General features: G+C 36.7%; 3 protein-coding genes and 2 pseudogenes across 3 annotated transcripts; 3 read left to right on the forward strand and 2 right to left on the reverse strand.

The window, feature by feature from the left end:
• Window positions 1–2,299: 2,299 nt before the first annotated feature.
• On the forward strand, window positions 2,300–2,839 carry LOC148958808 (uncharacterized). The gene is made up of 2 exons (XM_089111143.1): window positions 2,300–2,428; window positions 2,516–2,839. Exons 1-2 carry the CDS (start codon window positions 2,300–2,302, stop codon window positions 2,837–2,839), a joined length of 453 nt encoding a protein of 150 aa, XP_088967269.1.
• Window positions 2,840–5,800: 2,961 nt separating this feature from the next.
• On the forward strand, window positions 5,801–6,294 carry LOC148958809 (uncharacterized). Its single transcript, XM_089111181.1, has 2 exons — window positions 5,801–6,102; window positions 6,133–6,294. Exons 1-2 carry the CDS (start codon window positions 5,806–5,808, stop codon window positions 6,292–6,294), a joined length of 459 nt encoding a protein of 152 aa, XP_088967307.1. The 5' UTR covers window positions 5,801–5,805.
• Window positions 6,295–14,849: 8,555 nt separating this feature from the next.
• On the forward strand, window positions 14,850–16,199 carry LOC148958810 (uncharacterized; annotated as a pseudogene).
• Window positions 16,200–16,888: 689 nt separating this feature from the next.
• Window positions 16,889–18,595, reverse strand: LOC148958811 (uncharacterized). Its single transcript, XM_089111182.1, has one exon. It carries the CDS (start codon window positions 18,593–18,595, stop codon window positions 16,889–16,891), a length of 1,707 nt encoding a protein of 568 aa, XP_088967308.1.
• A 5,168-nt stretch (window positions 18,596–23,763) lies between these two features.
• Window positions 23,764–24,436, reverse strand: LOC148958812 (uncharacterized; annotated as a pseudogene).
• Between the last annotated feature and the right edge of the window lie 459 nt (window positions 24,437–24,895).

The raw sequence follows: 24,895 nt of genomic DNA on the forward strand, positions 1-24,895 counted from the left end.
AATGTAAAAGTAATTTTTTGTAGCAAATAATATTTTCAAATGATTTTTTTTATGTTTCTTTCAATTTTTTTGAAATAAATTTCATATTTTCAATGCAATAGCATGAAATGTTTGATGGTAACGATGGGCCACCATACACCTGTTGTCGGAGCACCTTCCACTGTGCAGCATTTTTCAATACATTTTCTTTAGAAATTTTGTATATTAAAGGTATTGTTAACATGTCTTTAATTATAGTTCTGGTTCTCTAGTTAACACACTCGTTGCTGAGGTATTTTGCAAACACGATCGACTAATTGCCATATGACTAATCCCACTAACATTATCCTTAATTCTGATTGGTAGCTCAGGTGTAATTAGCTTAATCCAAACTTGTTTGTTAGTTTGTTGTTCATCGTAGTTGGTTGTTGAGTTGATGTAGGAGAGATAATGCATGTTGATATCAATTGACAATATCTTACGGTTTATCCAGCCTGTTTATCGATTTTTACTCTCATTACGCATTAAAGAATCAAAGAATGCATGGGGTGGGATTCCTTACATAGAGATCCACCGAGCTCAATTGCCTAAGAATGGAACAGGCTGAAGATTTGAGTTGCATGCGGAAAGACGACACACAACTCGTGGATTGGTAACAAAACTATTCACAAAGATTGACGAAGCACTGGAGGGTATAGACGGTGGAGATTTGAGAAAGTTTAAACAATTTGCGATCAGTTGAAGGAGAAGCAATGCAAGTTGAAAGAGAATGACGAGAATATTTTAGAAAGTTTGTACTATGCCGAGGAAAATGATGAAACATGCGATGAAGAAGCTGAAAGTGCCAGTGTGATTATGGAGAAAGTTTTATTCAGATTGGTTTGCTTAGCGAAAGCATTTGATGACCACTCCAGTTCAAAAGAGTCTACGTAAATAGAACAAAGCGTATCTCAAGAGAGTGTCTAGTCTAGCAGATCAAAGTTCGACCAAGCTCACGCAGCTCAAGCTCTAAACAGCTACAATGTCTGGGTGAAATTGCCTAGAATTAACTTGCAGGAATTTTCTGGAAAGGCTCAAGATTGGCAGGAGTTCTGGGACTCCTTCAAAAATGCAATTCCTGATTCATCTGCATTAGCAAAGTTTGACAAATTCAAATATTCGAAGTCATATCTTGAGGAGCCAATGCAGAAAGTCATTGGAGGCTTGTCATTAACAGACACGGATTATGCTTCTGCCATAGACAATTTAAAAAGTCGCTTTGCAAAGACAATTGTGATAAAGAAAGCCCATATAAACGAATTTCTAAACTTGTCGTCTGTTTTCAACAAGAAGAAGACCCCAAGAATGAGACAGCTGCACGATGATATCGAGACAAATGTTCGTAGTCTCAATGCTCTGGGTGTTGATCATGATTCCTATTGAGGCATTGTTGTTCCGGTTTTGTTGGAGAAGATTCCAGAGGCTGTGCGGCTAACCATGTTTAGATTTGGTAGCAATCATTTAGAGTGGATTATAGAAGATTTGTTACACGCGTTTACTAAGGGGCTGGAGATAAGAGAAAGCCTAGGTTGCAACATCACATGGAGCGAGGCAGCACAGCAAGTGTCATGGAAAGGACAATTGTAGTGAATGCCAGTTTTGTCTAGGATCGCACGAAGCTGCGAACTGTGAGCGTTACGTAAACCCTGAAGAATTTAAAACTATTTTAATGAAATTTTCCTGGTGTTTTTGTGCCTTAAGGACACTCTCTAGGCTAAAAACCAAAAAAATTGAAAATTTTGATAAAAATTTTTGTTGTTGATTCCGTAGGCAAATTTATTATAGTTTCTCATACAAAACTTTTTGATGTAAAAAAATGCTACCCGCCGCTTATGCAGCCCCTTTTCTACCCCCTACCCTCCCTTCATATAGATGAAAACAGCTGTTTTGGGGATCGCGTTGTTGCATTTTTGTCAACCATCAGTTTCTCTCCAACGCGACGGCCTATAGCATCAAGGTATCATTTTGATCCTCATCCTCTCGTTAGTTTTGCCATTATCAAAATGCCTCATTTATTCCAGAAACCTTGCCGAAAAAGACAGTGAGATTGAACTAGCCTGTTCTCAATTGTTCTATTGCTACAAACAGTCTTAGCCAATCAAAAGGCCCCACTCAATTGATCGACCAATCACAATTTGCTTGTTTCTATAGAGAAAAGCTACTCTAATCCTTCACCAAAGCTGACAACCGTTTACTTATCAGTTCATCGTTTAGTCTTAGACCAGATAATTGTTTCATAAATTTACGATAGTTTTTCGTGTTTCTGCAACTGTGAATTATTATGAATCCTGGAGATAAACGGAAATTTGTGAGCGTGAAAAGAAGCAAGAAAAAGTTCCGAGGTCCAAGGCCCAGTGAATCTATTGCTTCAACAAGTAAAGCACATGTTGATGTCGAGGAACGTGTTGAGGTAAGATATTTTTTTCATATTATTCAAGTTTATTGGATAAAATTGCAAGTAGTGCATGTTGTATGATAAAAAACTCTTCTTCTCTAGGAAGAGGTCCAAGGTGCAAGTGCAAGAAAAGTACAAATTGACCTTGATAGAAAAAGCCAGAATCACTCAGAAGGATTTCGATTGAGAGATTTGTCAATTCTTCAGGGAATTTTTTTTATGTCATCTGTGTGTGGTCGGTGTAAAGCGGGAAAATTATCAATCAAAGAAAACTTTGACCAAAAGATGGGCCTTGCTTCACTGCTTACAATTGAATGCAATACTTGCTCTAATGTTACACAAACATACACCTCAGAAACCTGTGCTACTTCAAGAGACTTTATTGTCAATCATAGTGCTGTGCTTGCAATGGGGATTGGGGATTGAGGGAAATTGGGGGTGGAAGAACTGCATTGCAAACTCTGTGTGCATGTTTGAATATGCCCACACCAATGACAGATCAAGCCTATAATACAACTTTAAAATCTGTCAAAGATGCACTTGAGCAAAAAGCCAGATTGTACCAGAAAGCTGCTTAAGAAGAGGGGGAAGGTGCTGCAATTGCTGAGTGTAAAGCCATGTTTGATGGCACTTGGCGTAAGCGTGGCTTCTCCTCTTTACAAGGAGCAGTTACTTGTATTCCAGCTAAGGCAGGGAAATGTCTTGACTTTGAAACTTTAAACAAAGTTTGTTATGGCTGTGCCAGGTGGAAAAAGAAGCCAGATAGCCATGAAAAAGACAAGTGGCTGGCAGCTCACACATGCTAAATTAATTATACTGGGTCAGCCCCATCAATGGAGCCAGAGGGAGTAAAAAGAATCTACCAAAGATCTGAATCCCAAAACCATCTCCAATACACTGGGTTCATAGGAGATGGTGATTCTAAATCTTACCCCTCCATTGCCAAGTTCAACCCTTATAATGGAAAGGATATAAAGAAATTCGAGTGTGTAGGACATATTCAAAAGCGGCTGGGTGGGGCACTTCGGAAGCTGAAAAACAAGTATGGAAGTAGCAAACTGTCAGATGGGAAGACAATAGGAGGCTATGGTAGGCTAACAGCTGACAGAATTGATAAGCTTCAAACCTACTATGGCCTCTTTATTCGTAGATATAAAGAGTACTTGGACGGCATGAAGAAAGAAGCATTGGCAGGACTCTATCACATTGCCCCTATAGATGAGAAGCCCCAACACCAGTTTTGTCCTAAGGGCCAAGACACTTGGTGTAAATTCCACCGGGCTGCACAGAAGGGTGAGACCTACCATCATGCAAAACCTTTGCCTGAGGCAGTCTTTGAGGTAGTGAAGCCTGTTTATGAAAGATTGACACAGGATAAGCTCCTCGAAGGTTGCCTTGGGGGGGGGGGGGTTCACACAGAATAGCTGTGAGTCCCTAAATCACCTTATTTGGGCAAGGTGTCCAAAGTCACTGGCCTCTGGAAGGAATCACTTGGATGCTGCATCTGCTGGTGCAGTCATTGTATTTAATGAAAAAAAGCAAGCTCTTTGTGAAGTCTTCCAGAAGTTAGGTATTTCTCCAAGACGGAATACACAAGAACTTTTCCGTAAAACTGACAGGAAAGGAATAAAAGACAGTAACAGAAATGCCACTGAAATCCAAAAAAAAGATAAGAAAAGGAAGAAGGAGTTCAAGGAAAGCATTGGAAGAGAGCAGCATCCAGCAAGAAGGAACAACCTATAGCCCTGGAGGGTTTTAGTAGAATGCTATAAACCTCTGTAGAACACTATAAACCTCTGTAGAATTTCAAAATGTTATTTTCCAAAAATCAGTTTTCGCCAAAATGCCCTTTCTTTTGGAAAGGCTTCTGAGCTCAATTTTAGGTTTAGAAAGCTGAAAATTTCATTTATAGCACAGTTTCATAGCTCTATGCAACTATAGAGGGAAAATTGACCTTTGAAACTGACTTTTCCTGTTATAAGCTTGTGGGAGTCAAAAAAATTTGTTAATACGCTTTTTGATTTTAACTTCCAATATTTAAAGATTAGAGGTAGGTAAATGTATTTTCTCTCTAAGAGTAAGTTTCGTTGTAAGTATTGTAAAAGTAGACAGCATTATTTGCTTTGCCAGGATAAGGAACCCACTTCTAAGGAAGCCCAACCCAGCAGCACTGAGGGAGTTGCTAGTTGTTAGGCTGAGATTGAAGCCACTGAAGGAGAAGAAGCTTGGAGTCAAAACATTTGGGAGTAGTGAGCCAGAAATTGTGATGAGAAAGGTGTATGGTATCTAATTAGTTTCATTGAGTTGTGGTAAGGGCATTTTAATTGAAGCCTAATGATTGATGAAATCAGCACTGTTGCTAACTACCATATTGATGTTATTAATAATGCATATCCACATTTGATGAATATTGAGTTTTCAGATTTTTCAGGTGAAGACTAACTTGAGATTGATGTCTTGATCGGTGCCAACTACTTGAGGAGTTTTCAAGATGGCCATGTGGTAAGAGGAGGGCAAACTCAGCCAGTGGCCATAGAAACAGCTCTTGGTTGAGTTATTTCTGGACCGTTAGAGGGTAAGAATTCAGATCATTCTTTTTTTGTCAATTCTGTTTGCCATGTTATTGATCCCTTTCCATTGCCTGACAATACTCCTGATATTGATAAAAATATGCTTAAACTTTGCGATTTAGATACTGATTCGGCATTCGTGTTGAAGATGAAGAGCATAAATCTGTCATTGTTTTTGTCCTGTTTCTAGTTTTCTTCATACAAGTTCTGGCAATATTTCTACTGGCATGTAGAAATTTATCAGATAGAATGTTTTTTGAGTTCTTCCTTACAGGTTTCCCTTTTCTTGGTGACACAGCATGGCCTTATTCACTCCTACAGAGAAAAACATAAAAATATCCAAAGTCAACACCAGCTAGCTCCATCTGTAATCGAAGATGAGCAAAGACCATATAAAATTCCATTTAGAAAAAGAAATGTTTGGAAAAAAGTAAGCAGGGAACTCGGAATTGATGTGGAAGTGGCACAGAAACGCTACAACAACATCAGAATAACGTTTTCACAGGACGTCAGATGAATAAAGTGTGTTAAGTCAGGATCGTCGCAGATCGTCGCGGATCATTGCAGATCGTCTGTGGCAGTCTTAAGATTATATGGGAACCAGGCTTAATCCCTTAATCAAAGAATCGAGGGGTTTGCCCACAAAATGACAATTGAAGTGAATTCTTTGACAATTTCCTAATAACTTTGTGATCCACCAGAATTGCCCAAGATCACAAGGCCATTACTTCAATGCAAAAAAGACCAGTAATACCTTATGAGCCACACACCATTGAAGTATCGATGTGATATAAGTGGTGATAGTGGTGATATAAGGTATCGATGATCTATGTGAAGTATCTCACTCCATATGCATTTACTTTTGTCCTTCAGCAGTTGAAAATTATGTCTGAAGGGAAGAACATAGAAGCATGCGAAGATAAAAATTCTAGAATTAAGACCAAGGCTGGACTGTTGAAAGTGACAAAGACATCATGTGAGTGTTCCTTTCGGTCAGCTATGCTATTGCTGTGCAGACACATATTTACCATCCGTTTGCTGATTGGGGATTTCTTGTGTGACAAATCTTTGTGTGCAACAAGATGGTCTGCAAGCTACTATCATTTAAAGCATCATCTTGCACAATTTTCAATTTAAGAAAGTTGTGAGGATGCTAATGTAATTATCAGTGCAGATGATAGTAATAATAATGCACTGATATTGGAACAAAGTCAGAATTATAGAAAAGCTTTTCAGCTTTGCAAAAAAATTGCTTCAATTGTTTCAGAGTCTCCAATGCATCAATTTGAACAAAAGCTCTCATTGCTTTAAAGTGTATACAATTCATGGAATAACAATGTTGAGATTGGAATTCAAACCCTGGCAAGTAAGTTATATATACCAGATATATAATAGACAACACAAAAAAAATGTTTGCTTGTAAACTTGTGAATGTAAACTCGAGGTTTTTTATAGCAATAAATATAGAATATTGCCTATAAATGTGTATTTATATATTATTCTATGAGAATTGAAGAATACAAAACTACCACTTCTACCTCTATAAGATTGCTTAGTGGTTAGATCACACATTTAAGGAGATGGATAGATAGTGTATACACAGTCTACAAATAAATATCTTCTCACTGCTTTGATTAAACATTCCTTGTCGAAGCTAGCCACCGCCATTATCAAAATTTGAACTTGTTTGCAAGGCTTGCACTATTGTTCTGAAGCGGCGTGTCGCATTATGACGCATTGCTAAAAAAACACGGTGCGCACGCAATGTGTCTAAAGATGCTAACGTTATATGGGCAGCGGCAAAATAAACGCGTCTAGTGTGAATTCAGCTTAAACGTTGGGTTGTGGTGAAATGCTTCGTTTGTCTTTGTTTCTTGTTCATCGATGTTCTTTATAATTGGCTAAATCATGCAATGTAAAAATTAGCTTGTAGGGGTAGGGGTTTTTCACATCAACAGTAGGGGCTTATTGGATGAGGCTTATTAACAAAGGTGCATTGGAAAATATTATTATATGTTTCTGCATTTTTGTTTGCACTTAATTTTGATACTTTTTGGTGACTGGCAAATGAAATATCTAAGCTTTGTCATTTCCAGAGATATTTCAATTTTTTGTATCCACAACTCAATTATAAAAAACAAACAATTAAAGAAGCAAGGGTAGACACCATTAACACTTTTTCTGTCAGAACCATCATTATTATAATACTTCATTCTTAACTATTCACTTTTACTATATCTTAGGTGCAAGTGTGGTAATTGCAATTTGACTATACTTGCAAAACCAAAAATGTGTTGCTGTTGCAGTGACCTTGAGGCTGTCAATGTTTGTCTTTCAGACAAAAGAATTCTGGCACATCTCAATGATGTACCCAAATGTGTAACTGAGCACCCAGCATTTGAGCCAGTAATTCTTGGAAAATGGTCACTGAGGCAGGCAGCAGATCGATACAGGACAAGATAAAAAAGCCATTATAAAAACACTGGTGATGAAAATAAGTATGTACAACATTTTTTGGATACTTATTATGTTTGCATACTTTTGTACATCAGTTATTATAGCACAAACTGAACAAAATTTAAATGTAAGGCTTATCTATTAAATCTATCTTGGCAATTTTTACAGAATTTAGCTTCACAAAGCTTTTTTGAATGTTTTCCATTTCATTACTTATTTATTATATGTGCATGTAAAGCACAAGAAATCAGTTTATGTTCATGCAATATTTTTAAAAATGTTGATTTCTGGACATAAACTAATAGTTTATTATTTTAAATCTTTTCTAGATTTCTTCGTGCTATCTCTTATAGAGAATTTACCAGGCTGGTGCATGGCAGAGTAGGAAACAAAATAATCCCTCTCCCAGCCTGTGCTTACAACAAAATCAGGCAGAAATTTCCTTCCAAAGAGCTGACGACTGAGTAGCTCACAAATGGTATTTGACATTTTAATCAAAGTTTGTTCTATATGATAAAGGTCTGCATTATCATTCAGACAAGGTAAGCTACTTCAACACTTTCCTCAATGCAGAATTGAGTTCCTCATAGGGGCAAACTTGAAAGCAAAAAAGCAAACCACTTCTAAGATAGCTTTAGCAAAATGCACCTTTGTTTGACTCAGCTAAGGGATTTATTTATTGGTTTTTTGGGCATTTAAAAATGTTTTTGTGACCTTTCATTGAGTTATGACAGATAGAACATCGAGGGGGTGCATATCGATTTTGCTGTTGTTTCTGGCTCACTACTTCATCAACTGAAAAGATAGAAAAAGAACCATTCATATATTTAAAGCTTTCGTTGATTGTAATGGTAAAATGGTAAAACTATGATTCAAATCTGCTTTAACAAATAAAGAAAAATTTGGTACCTGATGTTGTTGGAGGAACTGGAACTGTCACTGCTGATTTACGGGCAAAATTCTTTTCAATGGCAGCAAACCTATCTCCCTTTTCTATTGCTGAAGACATTGAACCAGGAGCGAGTTTATTTAAATGTTCAACTGTAGCATTCAGGTTGTTAGCAGCTATGGCATAATCTATGTTTGGGTATACAATGTCAGTACTGCACTTATTGTGTTACATATTTTCAATGTTGATTCTTTCTTTTATTTGAGTTTATTCAATGTCTTCAGACAATTAAATAAAATGAATATATAGAATTATATGCTAGTGATCTTTAAATGCCCATACCAAATCTCTGTTTTACTCTGACTTCCTTGACAGTTGCTTCTCCGTTCTTGAATTTTGGGTAGGTGACCTTAACTTAGGGTGTACCAGATCCATCATCCTGTGTTGTTTGTACATCGCGGTACAAGTTTAAATTGAAGTGAACAATTGCCAAACTATGTCTTAAAAGGATAGGAATATTAATGCAACAAAAATGATCATGCCACTTTAACAATCTTAACAAATTCTTGAAAAGTGATATATGACAAGGATAAAAATATGTTTAATACAACCTACCTAATCAACCTACCTAATAATTCCTGTATAACTGAAAGCAATCATTTTTGGAGCAAAATGGTTCAATACCGAGTGGGAACCCTCTAATGCACTGGTCTCGGAAAGTGGAGATGCCTGTCTAATCCCATCTTGAAGGCTCTTCCTGGTCAAAGCCTGCCTCAGCTTTTCTTACACAGTTGTATCTGTCCAGTAGAGAGGTAGCGCATTTAAACATACAATATGTAAAGATGTGTCCAATCTTTTTATAATCTAACAGGAAAACAATTTGTCAATATAAGTATGCTATCTAAAATAGGAAGATTTTCCCTCCAAACAGTCAAAGTAACTTTTTCAGTATCTCATATGGAAGAGCCTAGTGTCTGTATTATATTCCTCTAAGAGAAAAGAAGGAACACTAAACCGAAACCATTTTTGACAAGTTTTCGGTATAAATTTTTCTAGGAAGACCAAACAAGACCAAATCAAACATTTACCTTTTTCTAGCCTGATTTACCTGATTCTACTGAGGAAAAGAAACATCATGTGACATTGTAGCAGTAGACTTATGTGGTAGAAATTCAAAATTCAATGTTGAAATTAACGCACTTGTTGTTTCTTCTATTTGTTTACCCATTCAAGGACAAACAATTCGTTTTGCTAAGAAAATGTACCCATATTTGCTAAATTTACATTTGGCCGACTTTTCAATTGAAAATAAAACTGATTTGAATGTTGATGTGTTACTTGGTAGTGACACAATTTGCAGAGTTTTTACTGGCAAGTTTGTAAGAGGGGAGTCTATTGTGGACCCTGTTGCAGTCCGTACAAACTTTGGATGGGTATTATCAGGAGTTGTCTCTGACATTCCTAGAAATTTGCTATCTAGTGGTAATCTTGCAACAACTTATATTTTAAGAGTAGACTGTAGCAGTTTAATTGTTCCGGAAGAAACCATCGAAATCTCGAAATTTTAAAGGTTGCAAAGGGTTGAAGAACTTTGCAAACTTGAAACATTAGGAATAAACGATATTAAAACTGTCGAAGAACAGTTTATAACTGAATTGAAATATGATAAAGATCATTATACTGTTTCTTTGCCGAGGAGCCAACACCATGACATTTTGCCTGACAACTACGAACTAAGCGTTGCTCGATTAAATTCTACCCTTAAACGTCCTCATAAGGACATGAGCTTTTGAAAGAATATAACAATGTAATCGAAGAACAGCTTAAACGTGGTATTATTGGAGAAGTAAAACCTAATTTGCTTGAGCCAGCAAAAGTTGGCAGAATTCACTATTTAAGCCATCATGCAGTCGTAAGAAAGGATGCCAGGACAACTAAGGTGTGCGTAGTAATGGATGGGAGCGCAAAAATATATGCTGAATCACCAAGTTTAAGCGAATGTTTACACGCAGGCCCTAGTTTGATGCCTAGCGTTCTTGATATTCTGCTGAGATTCTGTAGTTATAAAGTCGCGCTAATTAGTTACGTGAAAAAGGCATTTCACATGATATCAGCATTAAAGGGGATCGAGATGTTTTACGTTTTTTGTGGATAAATGATATCGACTCAAAAAACCCTGAAATTGTCAATTACTGGTATACACTGTCATTTTCGGCCTCAATTGCTCTCCATTTCTTCAATCTTCAATCGTTTACTCCTAATGGCTTTACAACCAATCTGAAGCATTTACTCAAGGAGCATTAAAAAAAGGAAAATTAACTTATAAGGAGGATTAATATTACTTCCACCCTCCGCTTCAGTTTGTTGATTTCTACAAAATGTTACATTTGGTTTTGGTTCAACAAATCCAAGCAACGTGTGTAGGTAAGCAGGTTGGCTATTGCCAGAGTGGAAGCGTTGTTAATCATAAACAAGGGATAACAAAAGGCTAACAAAAAAGTAAAAATTGTCTCTAATAAGTTTATACCAGGGTCCAGTTGCTGGTGGAGGCCACCCTCATCCACTGACGTGGACGCAACCATTCTGTCACTGATGATTTGAATTTGTCTTCTCTCACGCAATTCATAATTTCTGGTGGTAGGCTATTCCAAATCCGAACTGTTCTTATGAAGAATTGACTTTTGAAAGCTTCAGAGTGGAGGCATTGAATTGTTCGATATTTGAGCAGATTTCTGGTTGAGGAAAGGAAACAAGATGTTGAGCATGTTGTTTCGAATTTTATTGAAGATTTGAAGGTTATGGATGCAGTGTTGATGTTGTAGTGGTAGCCAGTTTAACTGGAGCTGCATTGTGTCACCATGTATCAAATTACGAGTTTGAAAACCCGAAGGTTGAGGAGAAATTGAAACAGTTGCTATATGTAGACAACATAGTATTCGTAGCTGAAACTCCCGCCAAAGTTTATGGATTGTATAAAGAAAGAAAGCTGTGTTTGTCAAAGGGTTCCTTTCATTTGCATAAATTTCAGTGCAGTGATCAAGAAACTCAAAAGTTGATTGAAAGTGAAAATGACCAATTCATCTCTTGAAAAAGATCAGCTCTTTCTTTCTGTTCGTTGAAAACATATCTCTGGAGTACAATGACGCAGAAACGACTGAATGGTTTTGCAACGCTATATACACAAAGGCCCTAGACGCATCAAACAAGATTTCAGGAAGAATTTCTGACACATTTAATCTCTATTGTTCATCGAGAAAAGGGATTAAGCCTGTTAGTAAACAAAGGTGATTTTCGATTGCGCCTACCCAATTTGCCACTGAACCATATTCACTAATCCCTCAAAGGTTCCGTCGGCCTGCACAAGAGCAAGACAAGCTCTGGAAAACGGAAATGATTAGCAATTAAACCATTTTTCTGGTGCCACCTAAAGTCAAATCGTTCTTTGTTTTAAACCACATCACATTGGCCTAACAGCCAACAACAACTTCACACACAAACTGCAGCGCGCTCAAATTTCCAAGCGTAAATCGCGTTATCTTTTTCAAACTTGAAAAAGTATTCTCGATTTTCCACTTTGATAAAGATGATGAGTTTTATGTCGAATGAGGAATTCAAAGAAGAAAATTAAGAACTTAGCAGTACCAGCCTTCCTTCAAGAGCTTCGGAAATATTTTCCTTTCGGGTAATTCTGAACAAAATTCTCAGCAAAAGGCCAGACATGTCTTCTACCACAAAACAGTCCTTGAAATTCTTATGCGCCAACTGTCTGGAAGCCAACCCAAGAGACCGGTTGTATTTTAGTGAACTCAAAAGTTGCATTATTTTCGCTGTCATACCTTAAAGGGCTTAAATGTATTTCTATCATTCAGTTCTACACATTCATGAAATTAAAGGCATGCCCCTTAGTAATGAATAATTACAAACATAATTCAGCTTTGGCCTCATTATGAAATCTACTCAAAATTCTTTGTAAAAAATGTTTGACTTCAGATTTGAATTCAAGCATTGGATTCAGAATGAAGTTAATCATTCTAAAAAGGGGTTTACTGTGATTAGGGAATTAGAATAAAAAGTTTGACTCAGAGCAATTATTGCGATCAAACCTACAATGAAAGCATAAAAAATATGGCAGATTGTACCCAAACTAAATTAAAGGTGTTAAACCAACAAGTTTAGCATTATATAAAGAATTAGGCCGCATTTTGTACCCAAACTAAATGAAAGGTGGTAAAGCAACAATTTTAGGGTTATCTCAAGAATAAGCCGCATTTTTAATTGGTGTTTACCTGCAACTTAGGCAACTTTCAAGTAAGAAACTCCATTCCTAGGTTAGTGTCCGGTTTCAGTTTACTTGCAAACGGAAACTGATCGTCTTTTGACTCCTAACAACTCCTCATCAAAGTGAGAAGTTATCAATCAACCTAATATTGACTCAAAATACCAAAGGTAGCTCTTTCTTTGTAAACAAACCGTGCTTGTTAAAAAATAAGTTTCGGTTTGTTTTCAGATTTATCTTAATTTACATCAAAAGAGGCCAATCCCTATACTGACGTAATGTAAAGTTTTTCGTTCGCGTTGTTCTCTAGTACTTTGCCTATGTCATTAAAATGTTTTCAGACAACAACTTACAAATAAAAATGAGGATATCACGTCATTTCCAACATTGTGAAATAAAGGTTTCTAGGATGATGTAAGGAAATTTGCTACTTGAGCAAATAGATTTAGCTGTGGAAAATTTGACATGGAAAAACAAAGTTCTAGAGGTGGAAAAGATTGTTGCCCTTGCTTACCAAACAAAGAATCTTACAAGAACAGTACTAAGGTTCTGGGAGTTTCATTGCATCTTTTTCCGAAAGTTCCTGCAATTTGCAAACAATGGACGACTTTTGTTCAACGATATCATCTAAAGCGCTGAACTCGAGAGAACCCAGTTGCAGAGAAAAACGAATGGCAAATGCAATTATATTTATTTTATTTTCTTATTCATTTGATTATCAGGTTACATTAGTTCATTCATTTATTTTATTAAAGGCAGGATTTAAGATCGGCAAATAATTCTGGCCAGATCAATAAGTCTTTCTCTCTAGGCGTCACTGACGAAACTAGATTGTTGTCACTGGGGGAAGGGGGCATTGTCTTATGACCAGGGCCGTCGACAGGAGGTGATCTACAAATCTGGGCCCCCAAAAAAATTCCTGTGACCACGCCTTTAAATCTCCCAGAGAACAAGGGAAACACCCTTTTTAGGTGCAATTGTTGAAACAGATTTTTAAAGATTTTTACAAGAATGTGCAAAAATACTTTACATGAATCAAGGGCATGTTGGTATAGTTTCTCTGCAATAAACTTAACAGTAGCATATAAGAAGCTGAAACAGTAGCTTTTTCATTGTGAATAGATCTTATTACAGGCCCCATCGGAGCAGGGACCTCGAACCCTTTGCTCCTCCTAACCCCCCTCTCGATGTCTCTGCTGATGACACAAATAAATTGGTGCAGCCATTACGAAAAGACTTGTCAGACTAGAATATAAGAATAGACATTAAGAATAGACATTACTAGGGGGCAAAGGCCTTGGAAAGTAGTTCGTTTTAGCGATTGTATCCTGTAATTCTGTTCCTGTTCAATTGAAATATTAACTCGATTATAATTATCAACAGATTGTTAAATATTAACTCGATTATAACTATCAACAGATTGTACAACAAATTGCTGAAAGCAAAAGACCTAAAACATGACAAACTTGACAAACCGAAAAAGACGAAACAGAAAGCATGCTTGATTTAGAGGACACAGCGGAAACTGATAGACAGGACATACAGCTTGACAATCTGACATTCAAGCTAATGTTTACTTTCTCAACGGATTCTGGTAGTAGGGAGTTCAGGCTTTCATAATCTGCCAGGTGACTTTTTGGAAAATGCCTGGATGTAACGTGACTGATGACGTCATTTGACGGTAAAAAATCAGACAAAATCATCGCTAGCTCCTCACTGAAGGGTTATTTTTTAACGCAACTTACATATTTTGACTCGTCTCATTGCAAGCTTTCAAATGATATATATTTAAGCAAGATTTACCGACATAAGTATTTTCAATATGACGTCATAACAAATTTTGCATGACGTCATCAAATATTTTATTGTCATAAAATGATACGTTAGCATAATTTTGTTTTAATATGACGCTGGCTGTCAGCAAAAGCTTTTCTTCCATATGTTTTTCAATTAAAATATTAGTATTTAGTTCATTTAAATTGAATTTGTGCCCACCGCAATAGCCAAAGTTCGAAACAGGTAGTAGTCACTATCTGGCGAGTGAGTCACTTCTTACTCCGAAGTCGCAAAGTCTTGCTCCCACTCTGAACCGGACAATTATTTCTATGCATCCACATTTGAATGTTACACTAAATCGGAAGAATGTCTTGGCATTATAGGCTATCCAAGATTCAAGGATACAGTTCAGTTCAAGGATACAGGTTTTCAAAGTGTCTTCGTTTATATCATTAAGGCCAAATTACGATGCCAAATTACCGTTGTTGTGTTGGAGGCTGTGATAACGATTCAAGATATCCAGACAAGATAGTTAAGAGAAGCAACGTACAAGAGCTGAAGTTTCACTACTTTCCGAAAGATCTCCAGAAGAGAAAGTTGTGGGTGAAGGAAGTGGAAAAGGGACTTATTGATTTTCAAGTCTCAAACAACAAGGTAGTTTGTTCCAACCATTTTGAATATGGAAAGCCTACATTCTCATCTCCGATCCCAACACTGTACATGTCTGTGCACAGTGCTTCAAAGCCTTCTCCAAGAAAGCGGCTAAGAAGACAGAACAGAATGGCTGATGTTTTTCAGCCATCATCTTCAGAAGACATAGAGTCAAATACCACTGCAAACGAAGCTGTACAGTGCTCAGATCCAATGATTTCAGCCATGATTTTTGCTGATTTGACTAGAGATCATGATGTTACTTTTTTCACAGGCCTTTCAAATTCATCAACTTTCAAGCTGGTTTTTGAATTCCTTTCAAAAAAGGCCACAACAATGCACAATTGGAAGGGGAAGAAAAATACTTCTCAAAATGCACTAGCACCACGAGACTTGGAAAATGCTACGTTGAGATCTCTTTCACTGGAGCATGAGCTACTATCAACATCAATGCGTCTTAGATTAGGATTGCTCACAGATGATTTGGCTCATAGATTCATGATTTCAAAAGGATCAATGAGTTGTATTCTTACAACTTGGCTGCGACTAATGTGCCTTGAAATGAAATGGTTGATCAATTGGCCAGATAGGCATATTATTCGAAGAAACTTACCCAGCATGTTCAGAAAGTACTACCCAAAATGCTGTGTAATAATAGACTGCTCTGAACTGTTCATTGAGACACCATCAAGCCTAGACAATGCTGCTGCCTGCTGGTCAAATTACAAGCATCATTCCACAGTAAAATACTTGGTTGGAATAACCCCAAATGGAGCCATAAGGTACCTATCAGACTGTTATGGAGGTAGAGCTACACATATCTACATTGTAAAAAATGCTGGATTTTTAAGAGAGCTTCAACCAGGAGACCAAGTGATGGCTGACAGGGGGTTTAAAATAAGAGACATTTTGGCCTTTTATTAGTGTACTCTTGCGATTCCTCCTTCAAAGCACAGGGAACTGCAAATGGCAAAAAAAGATGTTCAACAGACGTCCAGGATAGCAAATGTGCGCATATATGTTGAGCAAGCAATAGGAAGAATGAAGAACTTCCGCATCTTGAAAAATGAATTGCCCCTTTCTTTGCTCCCTCTTATCGATGACATTGTGTCAGTTTGTGCAGTTCTAACAAACTTTATGCCACCTCTTTGTTCTGATAACATATAACTGTTCTGATGATATATATAATAACGTGATTGTATTTTAAGTGAATGTAGCCAATGATGTGTTGCACTCTTTAACAACAGTTCCAAGGCTTTAGCACCTTGGTTTAGCATAGCCAAAAGTATTTACTTTGAGAATAATTTTCAAAATTGAACCCCTTAAGACATGTATGTTCTACCTAGCCTGTTTTACCATATTCAAGTAAAAAGATTCATTTTTATCTAAAACATGCAGTAATTCCCTTAGTAAACAACTGGTTGGTAAAAGTGATGACAATGTACTATCATGATTTTGGAAAGTTTTTGAGACAACTGAGCACTATGCCCCTCTCATGTACATTCAACCTATAGCGTATAACAAACTAAAACTAGTCATTGTACTAATCATATTGTCATTTTGTTAATTATAACACTATTACTTGTAACCATTCTTTTCTACAAAAACAAATTATTAGTTTATGTTAAACGCATTACTGTTAGTCCTTTAATAGACCTCTAGATGTTTACTTTCGAAAAATATTATAGGGTGGAGGGTTTATTCAAGGGAGGGCTTCTTTGAAAATAGAGGCATATTTGAAATCTTTAGGTAATGTGTATCAAATAATATACTAAATGATACATGTATTTTGTGTTTAAGTTAATACTAGCTATCTTTAGTTTGACAATGAAAAATAGGTTTTTTAAAAATTGTTTCTATGTACATAACAAGCAAACAAACTCCTTGTATACATCACTTTGTTCTCTAATGTTGCAACAGCCCCAATGGTACCAAGCATCACATATGACACATTGAATGCTGTTTTCTTCTTTGGAATCGAGCTCTCTTTCATTTAGACATGGCTCTTCACAAATTGGACAAGTTAATATTTCAATGCTTCCAAGCAAGTACCTTTGAATATATGTTTTAAAAAACATCATAAGACTTGGGCATATTTTTTGCCAGTGACGTTCATCAAATTGTATCTTTTCTACAAAAATACTTTTCTTCGTGTATACAACAAAGTATGTCTGCCTTAGTCCAGTTACTGCCATTTGCCCTGTGACTTGAGTAAAATACTTGTGGCTTCTTTTAAGTTTAATTGTATCATCAACTTTTACCAAAAAGTCAGTTTTATTCCAAGAAGTTTGAATGTCCTCTTCCTTTATAGTAAATGGGCATTTGTATTCTACAAGACTTGGACTACAGCATTTGCACTGAAAAATGTTATCTGGTGTTGCACCAATATATGGGTGTGGTTTGTACAAATATAAACCACAGGGAATTAATTTTGCATTTTCATGATGCTTTCCTTCTTGTTGCATGAAAGCCTCTGCAGCATTTTTCTCATTTTGCTTGCCCCATTCAAGAGATGGGACGTTCAATAAAATTTTTGGCTCCACTATGGCCAAAATAAGTGGGGTTACTCTGCAAGCCTTGCCCTTCCTTGATAAGGCCTGTATTTTTGAATGTACATCATGGAATTTTGATGCAGTGATCCGCCCTTTTCTTTGCTCGTGCCAGTCTCTAGAACTTGATTGGCTCTTTGTCACTTTTTCAAGCTCTCTCAGCTGATCATCATTGAAAGAAAGCTTTGCTAAAAATGTCTCCAACATTTGATCTGCATCTTTTGCTGAATTTTTTACTATATTTGAGGCAATCTCCAACAATGATGGGGGCACATCTTTCTCAGGTGAAGGTGCAAATGTGTGGTTTACAACAGCTGTTGGCAAAACTTGTTTAGTATTTGCAAGAAAGGCAGCTTTATCTTCCTCGCTCACCTCTTGAGCACCTTGATGCAGTGGATCAAACCCCTGCTTTTCTTTGCACATGAGAAACTTCTTTTGCTTTTCAGATTTCCCCCACGTACACGTACAAAATGCTGTGATAATGCTCCCATCCAAATTAAACAAGATCCACAGCCTGTGCTTGGTTTCGTTTATCCTCTGTGATGGTGTAACGGATGACACAGCAATTTCTCTGTTGCCGAACTTTCTAACCAATATTTTGTCAACAAAACCACTTCCAAAAAACGAATAGGCTTTTCTTAGTTTGTATTGACCAATGTATTCGCTTGCAAAGGCCTTGCTCTCCAAAAAATAAGAAAATATTTGTCCAATATTTGTCTTTGGCCAATTCTTAAAATCTTCCACAAAATCATGAGCCTCCAGTGGATCAAAATAAATTGCATGTTTTTTCAACAACTCGTCATATTCCGCTTTCAACTTGTTTGAGATCTGTGCAGCCGTAGCAACAAGTTCAATCTTCTGCTCGTAGGCTAGGAGAGCTCTTGCAGCCAGATAGCCATGGTTTCCAGAAACAGGCAGTCCTCGCTGCTTCAAAAAGAATTGTAGTTCGCCATTTGACAGTTCTAAAAAATCTTCCAGGTTGTATGTTTTCGTTTCGTGACTAGACTGGGCCATACCAACCACTGATCGAAGGACTCTGGGCCTATTTACCACAACACTTATATATTAACACAATACTTTCGAGGTTTTCCGTTCGTGTCTACGCTTCCTTGAGGTTTATTCGATCAAGCTGTATATTTCCAGGCTTTATTTGCGGCTTTCACAATGTTTCAGATCGTTTTATTATCGTAAACTATCAAACTACCAATTTTCTGGTTGCTGGGCTCCTGACTTCCTCGTTCGCATTGTTTTTCTTGCCCTGATTACCCAAGATGCATTTCAACCGTGAATGGGTCTATGTTGAATTGGTCAAAAATGGCACCATGATAACTGTTACTCAAAATTGTGATATCTGTGTTGAAAGAAGTCCTTTACTTGTCAATCGCAGCCAAGCATGTGGGATCGGCAGCCTACAAAGCAAGGACCTATTGCTGTCACTACTGTTGAACCATCGTCTAAGTTAAATTCAATGTTCTACTCATCTTTCTCTTCTGTAAGCAAACAGCATTGAAAGGCTTACGAGTCCCATGTTCGTTCTTTATATTTGAGAGACTTTGCTACACAATGGCTTCAATAAAGTTTTTGTTGACGAGCCTGGCCTTATTTTATCAAGTACTCATTCTTTTCTTGGTGCATACCTAGATGGTATCGTAAAGCAAGGTCAAGACTCTTGGGGACTTGAAATCAAATGTCCTCTTTCAAAATGTTCATCTTCTCTCTAGACGCTGTTGCAGATAAAAGTTTTTTTTAAGAAAGACAGAAGTGGTAGAGCTAAAAAAGAATCATGCCTATTACTACCAAATTTAAGGTCAAATATTTTGCTCTGGATTAAGAAAAGTTTATCTGGTGGTTTGGTTTGGAGATAACCAACCCTTGTTCATTCAATTGATTATGTATGATGAACATTTTGTTCAAAACTCCATTCTTCCTCAGCTGAACTTCTTCTATCGCAGAGCTGTATTACCAGAATTCTTTACAAAGCATGTAAAAAAAGGTCTCAAATTATACCTTTACTGTGGCTGGGAGAAGTTTTCTTTAGAATTATAAATTGTTAAAAGATTGTGAATCTTAAATAATAAATGACTCGGTATGGAATGTTTAGTATCTACAGTTTAAATACCACTGTAATAATCATTAGTCATTTGGCAAATTCCACTATGTCTATAAATACAATCTTTTGAAATTCCAATACCATTAATAGATATCTACAATATAATGGATAAGCAAACAAATAAACAAACTCAAAATTAAGGATAACCCCAAAAATTAATTCATGTCACAAATTAAACTTTCGTGTAAAACAAATATGAAAGAGTTATTGTGTAAGCAGCAGTGTTAAAATTAAAAAATAATTGTCTACAATCTTTTGTGTAATACAAATATGAAAAAGTTATTGGGCAAGCAACTGTGTTACCATTAAAGAATTATTTCTTACAGTCTCTCGTGTAATACAACTATGAAAGAGTTATTGTGTAAGCAACAGTGTTGCAAATAAAGAACTATTTTTTACATTATTTAATGTAAATTAAATATGAAAGGTTATTTTGCAAGCAGCAGTGCTATATATATTAATCATATTTTCACTTACAATTTAAAACAGATTTTGAGAAATTAACATAAAAAAGAGGGTTTGTATATAGGTTATGCTTCTTTTGAAGACTTTTGCTCCACTTTTTGTATAGTAGGACTGAACAAGATGAATTAACTTATTTACTAATTGTGGCATGCTCAACTAAAAATGGCAGGAAATTTGTTTAGATACAACAGGCTTTACAATTTTGATTAGCTAAAGGGCTTAAGGATAAAGTAAGACAGCTATCAATAATATGGTAATTCTTAATCCTTCCAATGGCTCTTTCAACATGAATACAGACTGCAGCTATGTTGGCAGTTTCTTCAGTTTCTTTTGGTGTTAGTTGGGCACGGTTCTCTTTAAATGGAGGAATGTTGAGAGTGACACCAACTGGTAGGATATCAGCAATATCAAAACCGCTATCTGCCATTATCTTGTCATAAGGTTCAAGGAGAGAGATGAGACCAGATTTAATTGTTTATTCTCTATCAGATACACGGCCTGACAACAGTTTTGATACAAGTGTGATTGCCCCAGTAGGAGATATTCCAACAAGGGCTTTCCAGGTGTTGTGATGCTTATACTCTGACCTTTATTCTTGTGGATTGGTACAGTTAAATTCTTCTGGCATTAACTTTTGGATTTGTTGTTGAGACGGGAAGGGAAAGAGAGAAGGCAATTCATGAAACAAGAAGTTGATCCAAGTAGTAAAAATCTTTGAAACATGTCCACTTGAGATACCAAATCTATCTGCAAGGTCAGTTACAAATGAACCAACTTTCAGGCGCATTAAAACCAAGACAAATTCTTCAAAGTAAGATAACTTGAGTTTTGGACCAGATTTCCCATGTTCATCTGGCCTGTCTGGCTTGTCTTTAGATACATCATGTGACTTGGATCCCCGCCAATAAGAAATATTATCCAACTTTGGTGCTAAATAATCAAAAACAGATTCCAGAGAAGAGAAAATTGGAAACCCAGTGTAAAATTTGACAGCTCCATCATCTTATTTCAACTTAACAATGGAGAAAAGTGACTTTTTTGCGATGGAAAGTTCAGCATTCAATTCTGAAACTTTAAGGGACAGTTCATCAATTTTCTGATGGAGAGTGACATATTCTCTCACGTCAGTTGAAGATAAAGGAGATGCATAACAATGATCTGTCATAAGATTAGAAGAGGAAGCATCGTTCAAGTAAACTCGTGTCTTGACAAAAGGAAGTTCAGTCTGAGTTAAACATTTTGAAAATAGAGATGACTCTTTTTCAATAGTATCAGGCAAAGCAATATCTTCTTCATTAAAATCAGGAAAAGACCAGGTATCAGAAGCAGTTTAAGAGGAAGGTTGAGAAAAAACAGATGCAGTACGATCCTTGGGTGCTTTTCGTGTCGTCCGTGTAGTGGTTGTCTTGGGATCAACGAATGGCTTCTGCGAATGAACAGCATCGGTCACTAACTACCAGCTAAGTGGATTTCGCTTTATATCACAAGCAGTAAAGTGTTTTCTTCGCATAAAACAGTGTTTTTTGTAACCATGAAACCATCAAAGCCATCGTTAATCAGTGGTTTTTCCTTGGATTCTTTTGAGGGAATGAAAAAAATGTAGGCCCATCCCACCCTTGTTATACTGAAAATTATAACATCCAAATGCTGCTCATTGTCTTCGTATCAATGATTTCTTCTTCGTTTGATCATTAGAATTTGCCTCAGCATTATTTTCAGCCATAATGATAACAATAAAACTCAAAAATGATAAACTAAGAACAACAATATGTCAAACCTCCAATGTTCACAGATTCCGCAACTTTTCTTACAGCGTTAGCTTCGTTTTCAGTTCCCTGTCTCGTTTTCAAATATATATGGGAAAACGGGTTATTCAAAAAAGGAAGCATGTGGCGTTTTCGAATATGATGTGCTCTATGGGAAATGTGAATAAGGGGCGAATCTGATTGGTTTTGAATATTGGAACCCGAATACGTGCACACTTCTCTAAAAGACTGAAACACCTGAAATACACGACTTTTGCAGCGATCAAAATATCACCGCCTTTTTCAACCAAGTTTCGCAGTTTCAAACAAGTTAAATATAGGTGTTTTAATTACTTATAGCTGTTTTAATTAATTGCCTCTTTTTCAATACATTTTTAAATGAATTGTTACCCACTTGAAGCGAAATAGGCTGGTAACCACGACTCGGCACTTTGAAGTAAGGTATAGGAGTGTTGTTTCAGGTACCATAGGTTATTGCGTTAATATACTTACATTCCTCCGTCTGATGTTTAGTACTGACCCTAGTCTATTGACTTTTTACACATGAGCATTGAATAGTCATCTTGATGAGGCCTAAAAATGTGCTCAGTGAGTCTTTGTTACATTAATCAATAATTAGGAACAATTAGAATTTTCATTTACTGATTTGTTTATTTACTCCAAAACCTGCAACAATTCAATAAACGCTAATACATCAAATTGTTAGATTAAGAATGGATTATTCCAGCATCAGAGGGAGTAGAATCATGGAGAATAGAATGAATAGAACGAATAGTCAAATGATGCAGTAAGTACATTTTTACTTTTTTTCACATTTTAACTTTTCAGATGAGAGGGGGTGAGGAAGGTGAGGGGAGGAGGATTTACTGTGGTTACTCCAGTTTCTGCACTTACGCTTCGCTTCAGTATGGTTCATCTTGCGCTATCTCAGCATTTTCCATTTCATCGATTACCTCCATATTACCAGTAACATCATCAGCCTTATCATATTGACTACCATCGTCTATTTGACCTTCATCATCCCATTGCGGCTTTCCAATGCCCTTGCTCCCATGGCTGTCATTTTCCATCTCCATCACAATGCTTTCCACAACAAAGGAACTTGAATTGTGTTCTGGGGTTGTTGATGCTTTAGAATGACTGGCACTTAAAGAGGTTGATGAAAAATTACTCCAGTGTTTCGTACTCAATTGTGTTACATTGCTAGCAAATGCACTATGCGTAATGAGACTTTAGCCAATCAATGCCAATAAATTTGGGTGGCTGTCTTTAGCTTCTCTACCACTTCCAGATGGCAATGATCTCATCTTTCTTAAGAATTAGGTAAATGAAGACCGAATATTCTTGAATTTAATTTCTGCCTCTTTAGCTGAGATGCCAAAATTTGTACCAATTTTAGCCCAACTTTTCTTATTATTTAATTTTTTCCAGAACTCTGAACTTCTGCCATAAATTCTAAAATATTTCTAAAATATTCTAAAAAAGTTTCAAACTCTAAACTTTTATTTTGTTGAGCATGGATGCTAATATGTAGTCATAAGATTGAAATGCAAGCTCATCTCTGGAAAGCCCATTTGAATAAAAAGATGTCACGATATCTTTGGCCTGCCTTTTGCCATCTTTATCCCTGGTTTCTTTCATTTCATTGACTCTTGGCTCGTTATCTGTATTCACGTATCTCACTGCCACCACAAGCCTATCGGTATTTGCAGTATCAGGTGATATGTCAGCCATGGCAGAAAGCATCCTAGCTTCTCTGACCTCGTTGACAACGCGGTCTTTGACGTCTTCCGGGAGAATATCTACAAACTCATTCTGTGAAGCAGACAACAACTATTTTGTTAATCCTTTTCTTCTGATAGCCAGAAACTCAGCTGAGCATTGTGACGGGCCACTAGCTTTGCGATTTGAATAAAGTTGCTATCACTATCATCTTTCGAGCCCCTGAATGCTATTTGTTGCCTGGATAGGGTTTTGGTTATGTCTAGGTGAATTTTTATGATTTCTTGGTTGCGAAGGTTATCTTCTTCCTCTTTAATCTTTGCAGCTAAAAGTTCCTTGTTCAACACATCAACATGCAGCTTCGTGTGCTTCACTGGAAAAATGCAAAGCCAGGTGACTTTTCTTGTCTTTGCCCACACTCTTCTTATGCTCCCAACAAGGCATTCAATCTATCCAAGCACTGCTTGCCTTCTCTCGTCCTGGACCAGTTTGGAACAAACAGCAAACAAAGCATGATACTTGGTCACTTTTTACGCTGTACTCTAAATGTGGACAATCCTTGAACCAACCATAAACGAATCGGCATTGCTTTCTTCCAAGCACATCTGGGTTGTCAGGATATCTCTTCATTTGTGGTTGGTAAGGGCCCGAGTCAATCAAATTTTCTTTCTGTATGTCAGTAAGATTTTTAGGTTGATAAGCTGGGTCAAGCAATGGTGACAGGTCATCATTTCTCTGGATATCCCCAATCTCAAATTTCTTTTTTTGATGTGTTCTAGGGTACTTTTGCATCAATTTTCAATTTCAATAGAAATTTTCTTGATCTTTGATGCTGAATGAAAAATGTTTGTAAGTACCTGGGGGTAGAACATTTCCGATGCAAAACCCTATGTAATTATATCTTCACACTGATTTGAATATCTTCCAAGAATCTATTGGATAAGAAAGATGATAATTATTGGACTTGTATTTGCGGAAAGCTATACCTTTATAGCCGTTTTTTGACGATTTGTTCAATACTATAGTGTACCTGTTTGTCTTTTCATTCAATGCGAAGATGAAATGTTGTTTTGAGCAATTTCTAAGTATTACTTAGTCCCTATACAGCATTGTAAAAAGAAATAGATTTGACGATTTTTGACACATTTAACAATTGAATTTTGTTACAACACATTGCAAAATGTTTCTTTTTAACCATGTATTTGACACAATAGACAATTCCGTGCCAGTGTCCCACAATGCGTTGACTTG

The sequence above is a fragment of the Rhopilema esculentum genome, chromosome 11 (assembly GCF_057945365.1).
Source record: "Rhopilema esculentum isolate cy_ngs chromosome 11, ASM5794536v1, whole genome shotgun sequence".
NCBI classification, from domain to species: Eukaryota; Metazoa; Cnidaria; class Scyphozoa; order Rhizostomeae; family Rhizostomatidae; genus Rhopilema; species Rhopilema esculentum.

Excerpts from the sequence above, each read along its gene's own strand:
- LOC148958811 (XM_089111182.1), bottom strand. The coding sequence starts at position 18,595 with ATGGCCCAGTCTAGTCACGAAACGAAAACATACAACCTGGAAGATTTT.
- LOC148958809 (XM_089111181.1), top strand. The coding sequence starts at position 5,806 with ATGATCTATGTGAAGTATCTCACTCCATATGCATTTACTTTTGTCCTT. Across the intron at positions 6,103-6,132 it reads ATCATTTAAAGCATCATCTT|GATGCTAATGTAATTATCAG; the intron begins GCACAATTTTCA and ends GAAAGTTGTGAG.
- LOC148958808 (XM_089111143.1), top strand. The coding sequence starts at position 2,300 with ATGAATCCTGGAGATAAACGGAAATTTGTGAGCGTGAAAAGAAGCAAG. Across the intron at positions 2,429-2,515 it reads ATGTCGAGGAACGTGTTGAG|GAAGAGGTCCAAGGTGCAAG; the intron begins GTAAGATATTTT and ends CTTCTTCTCTAG.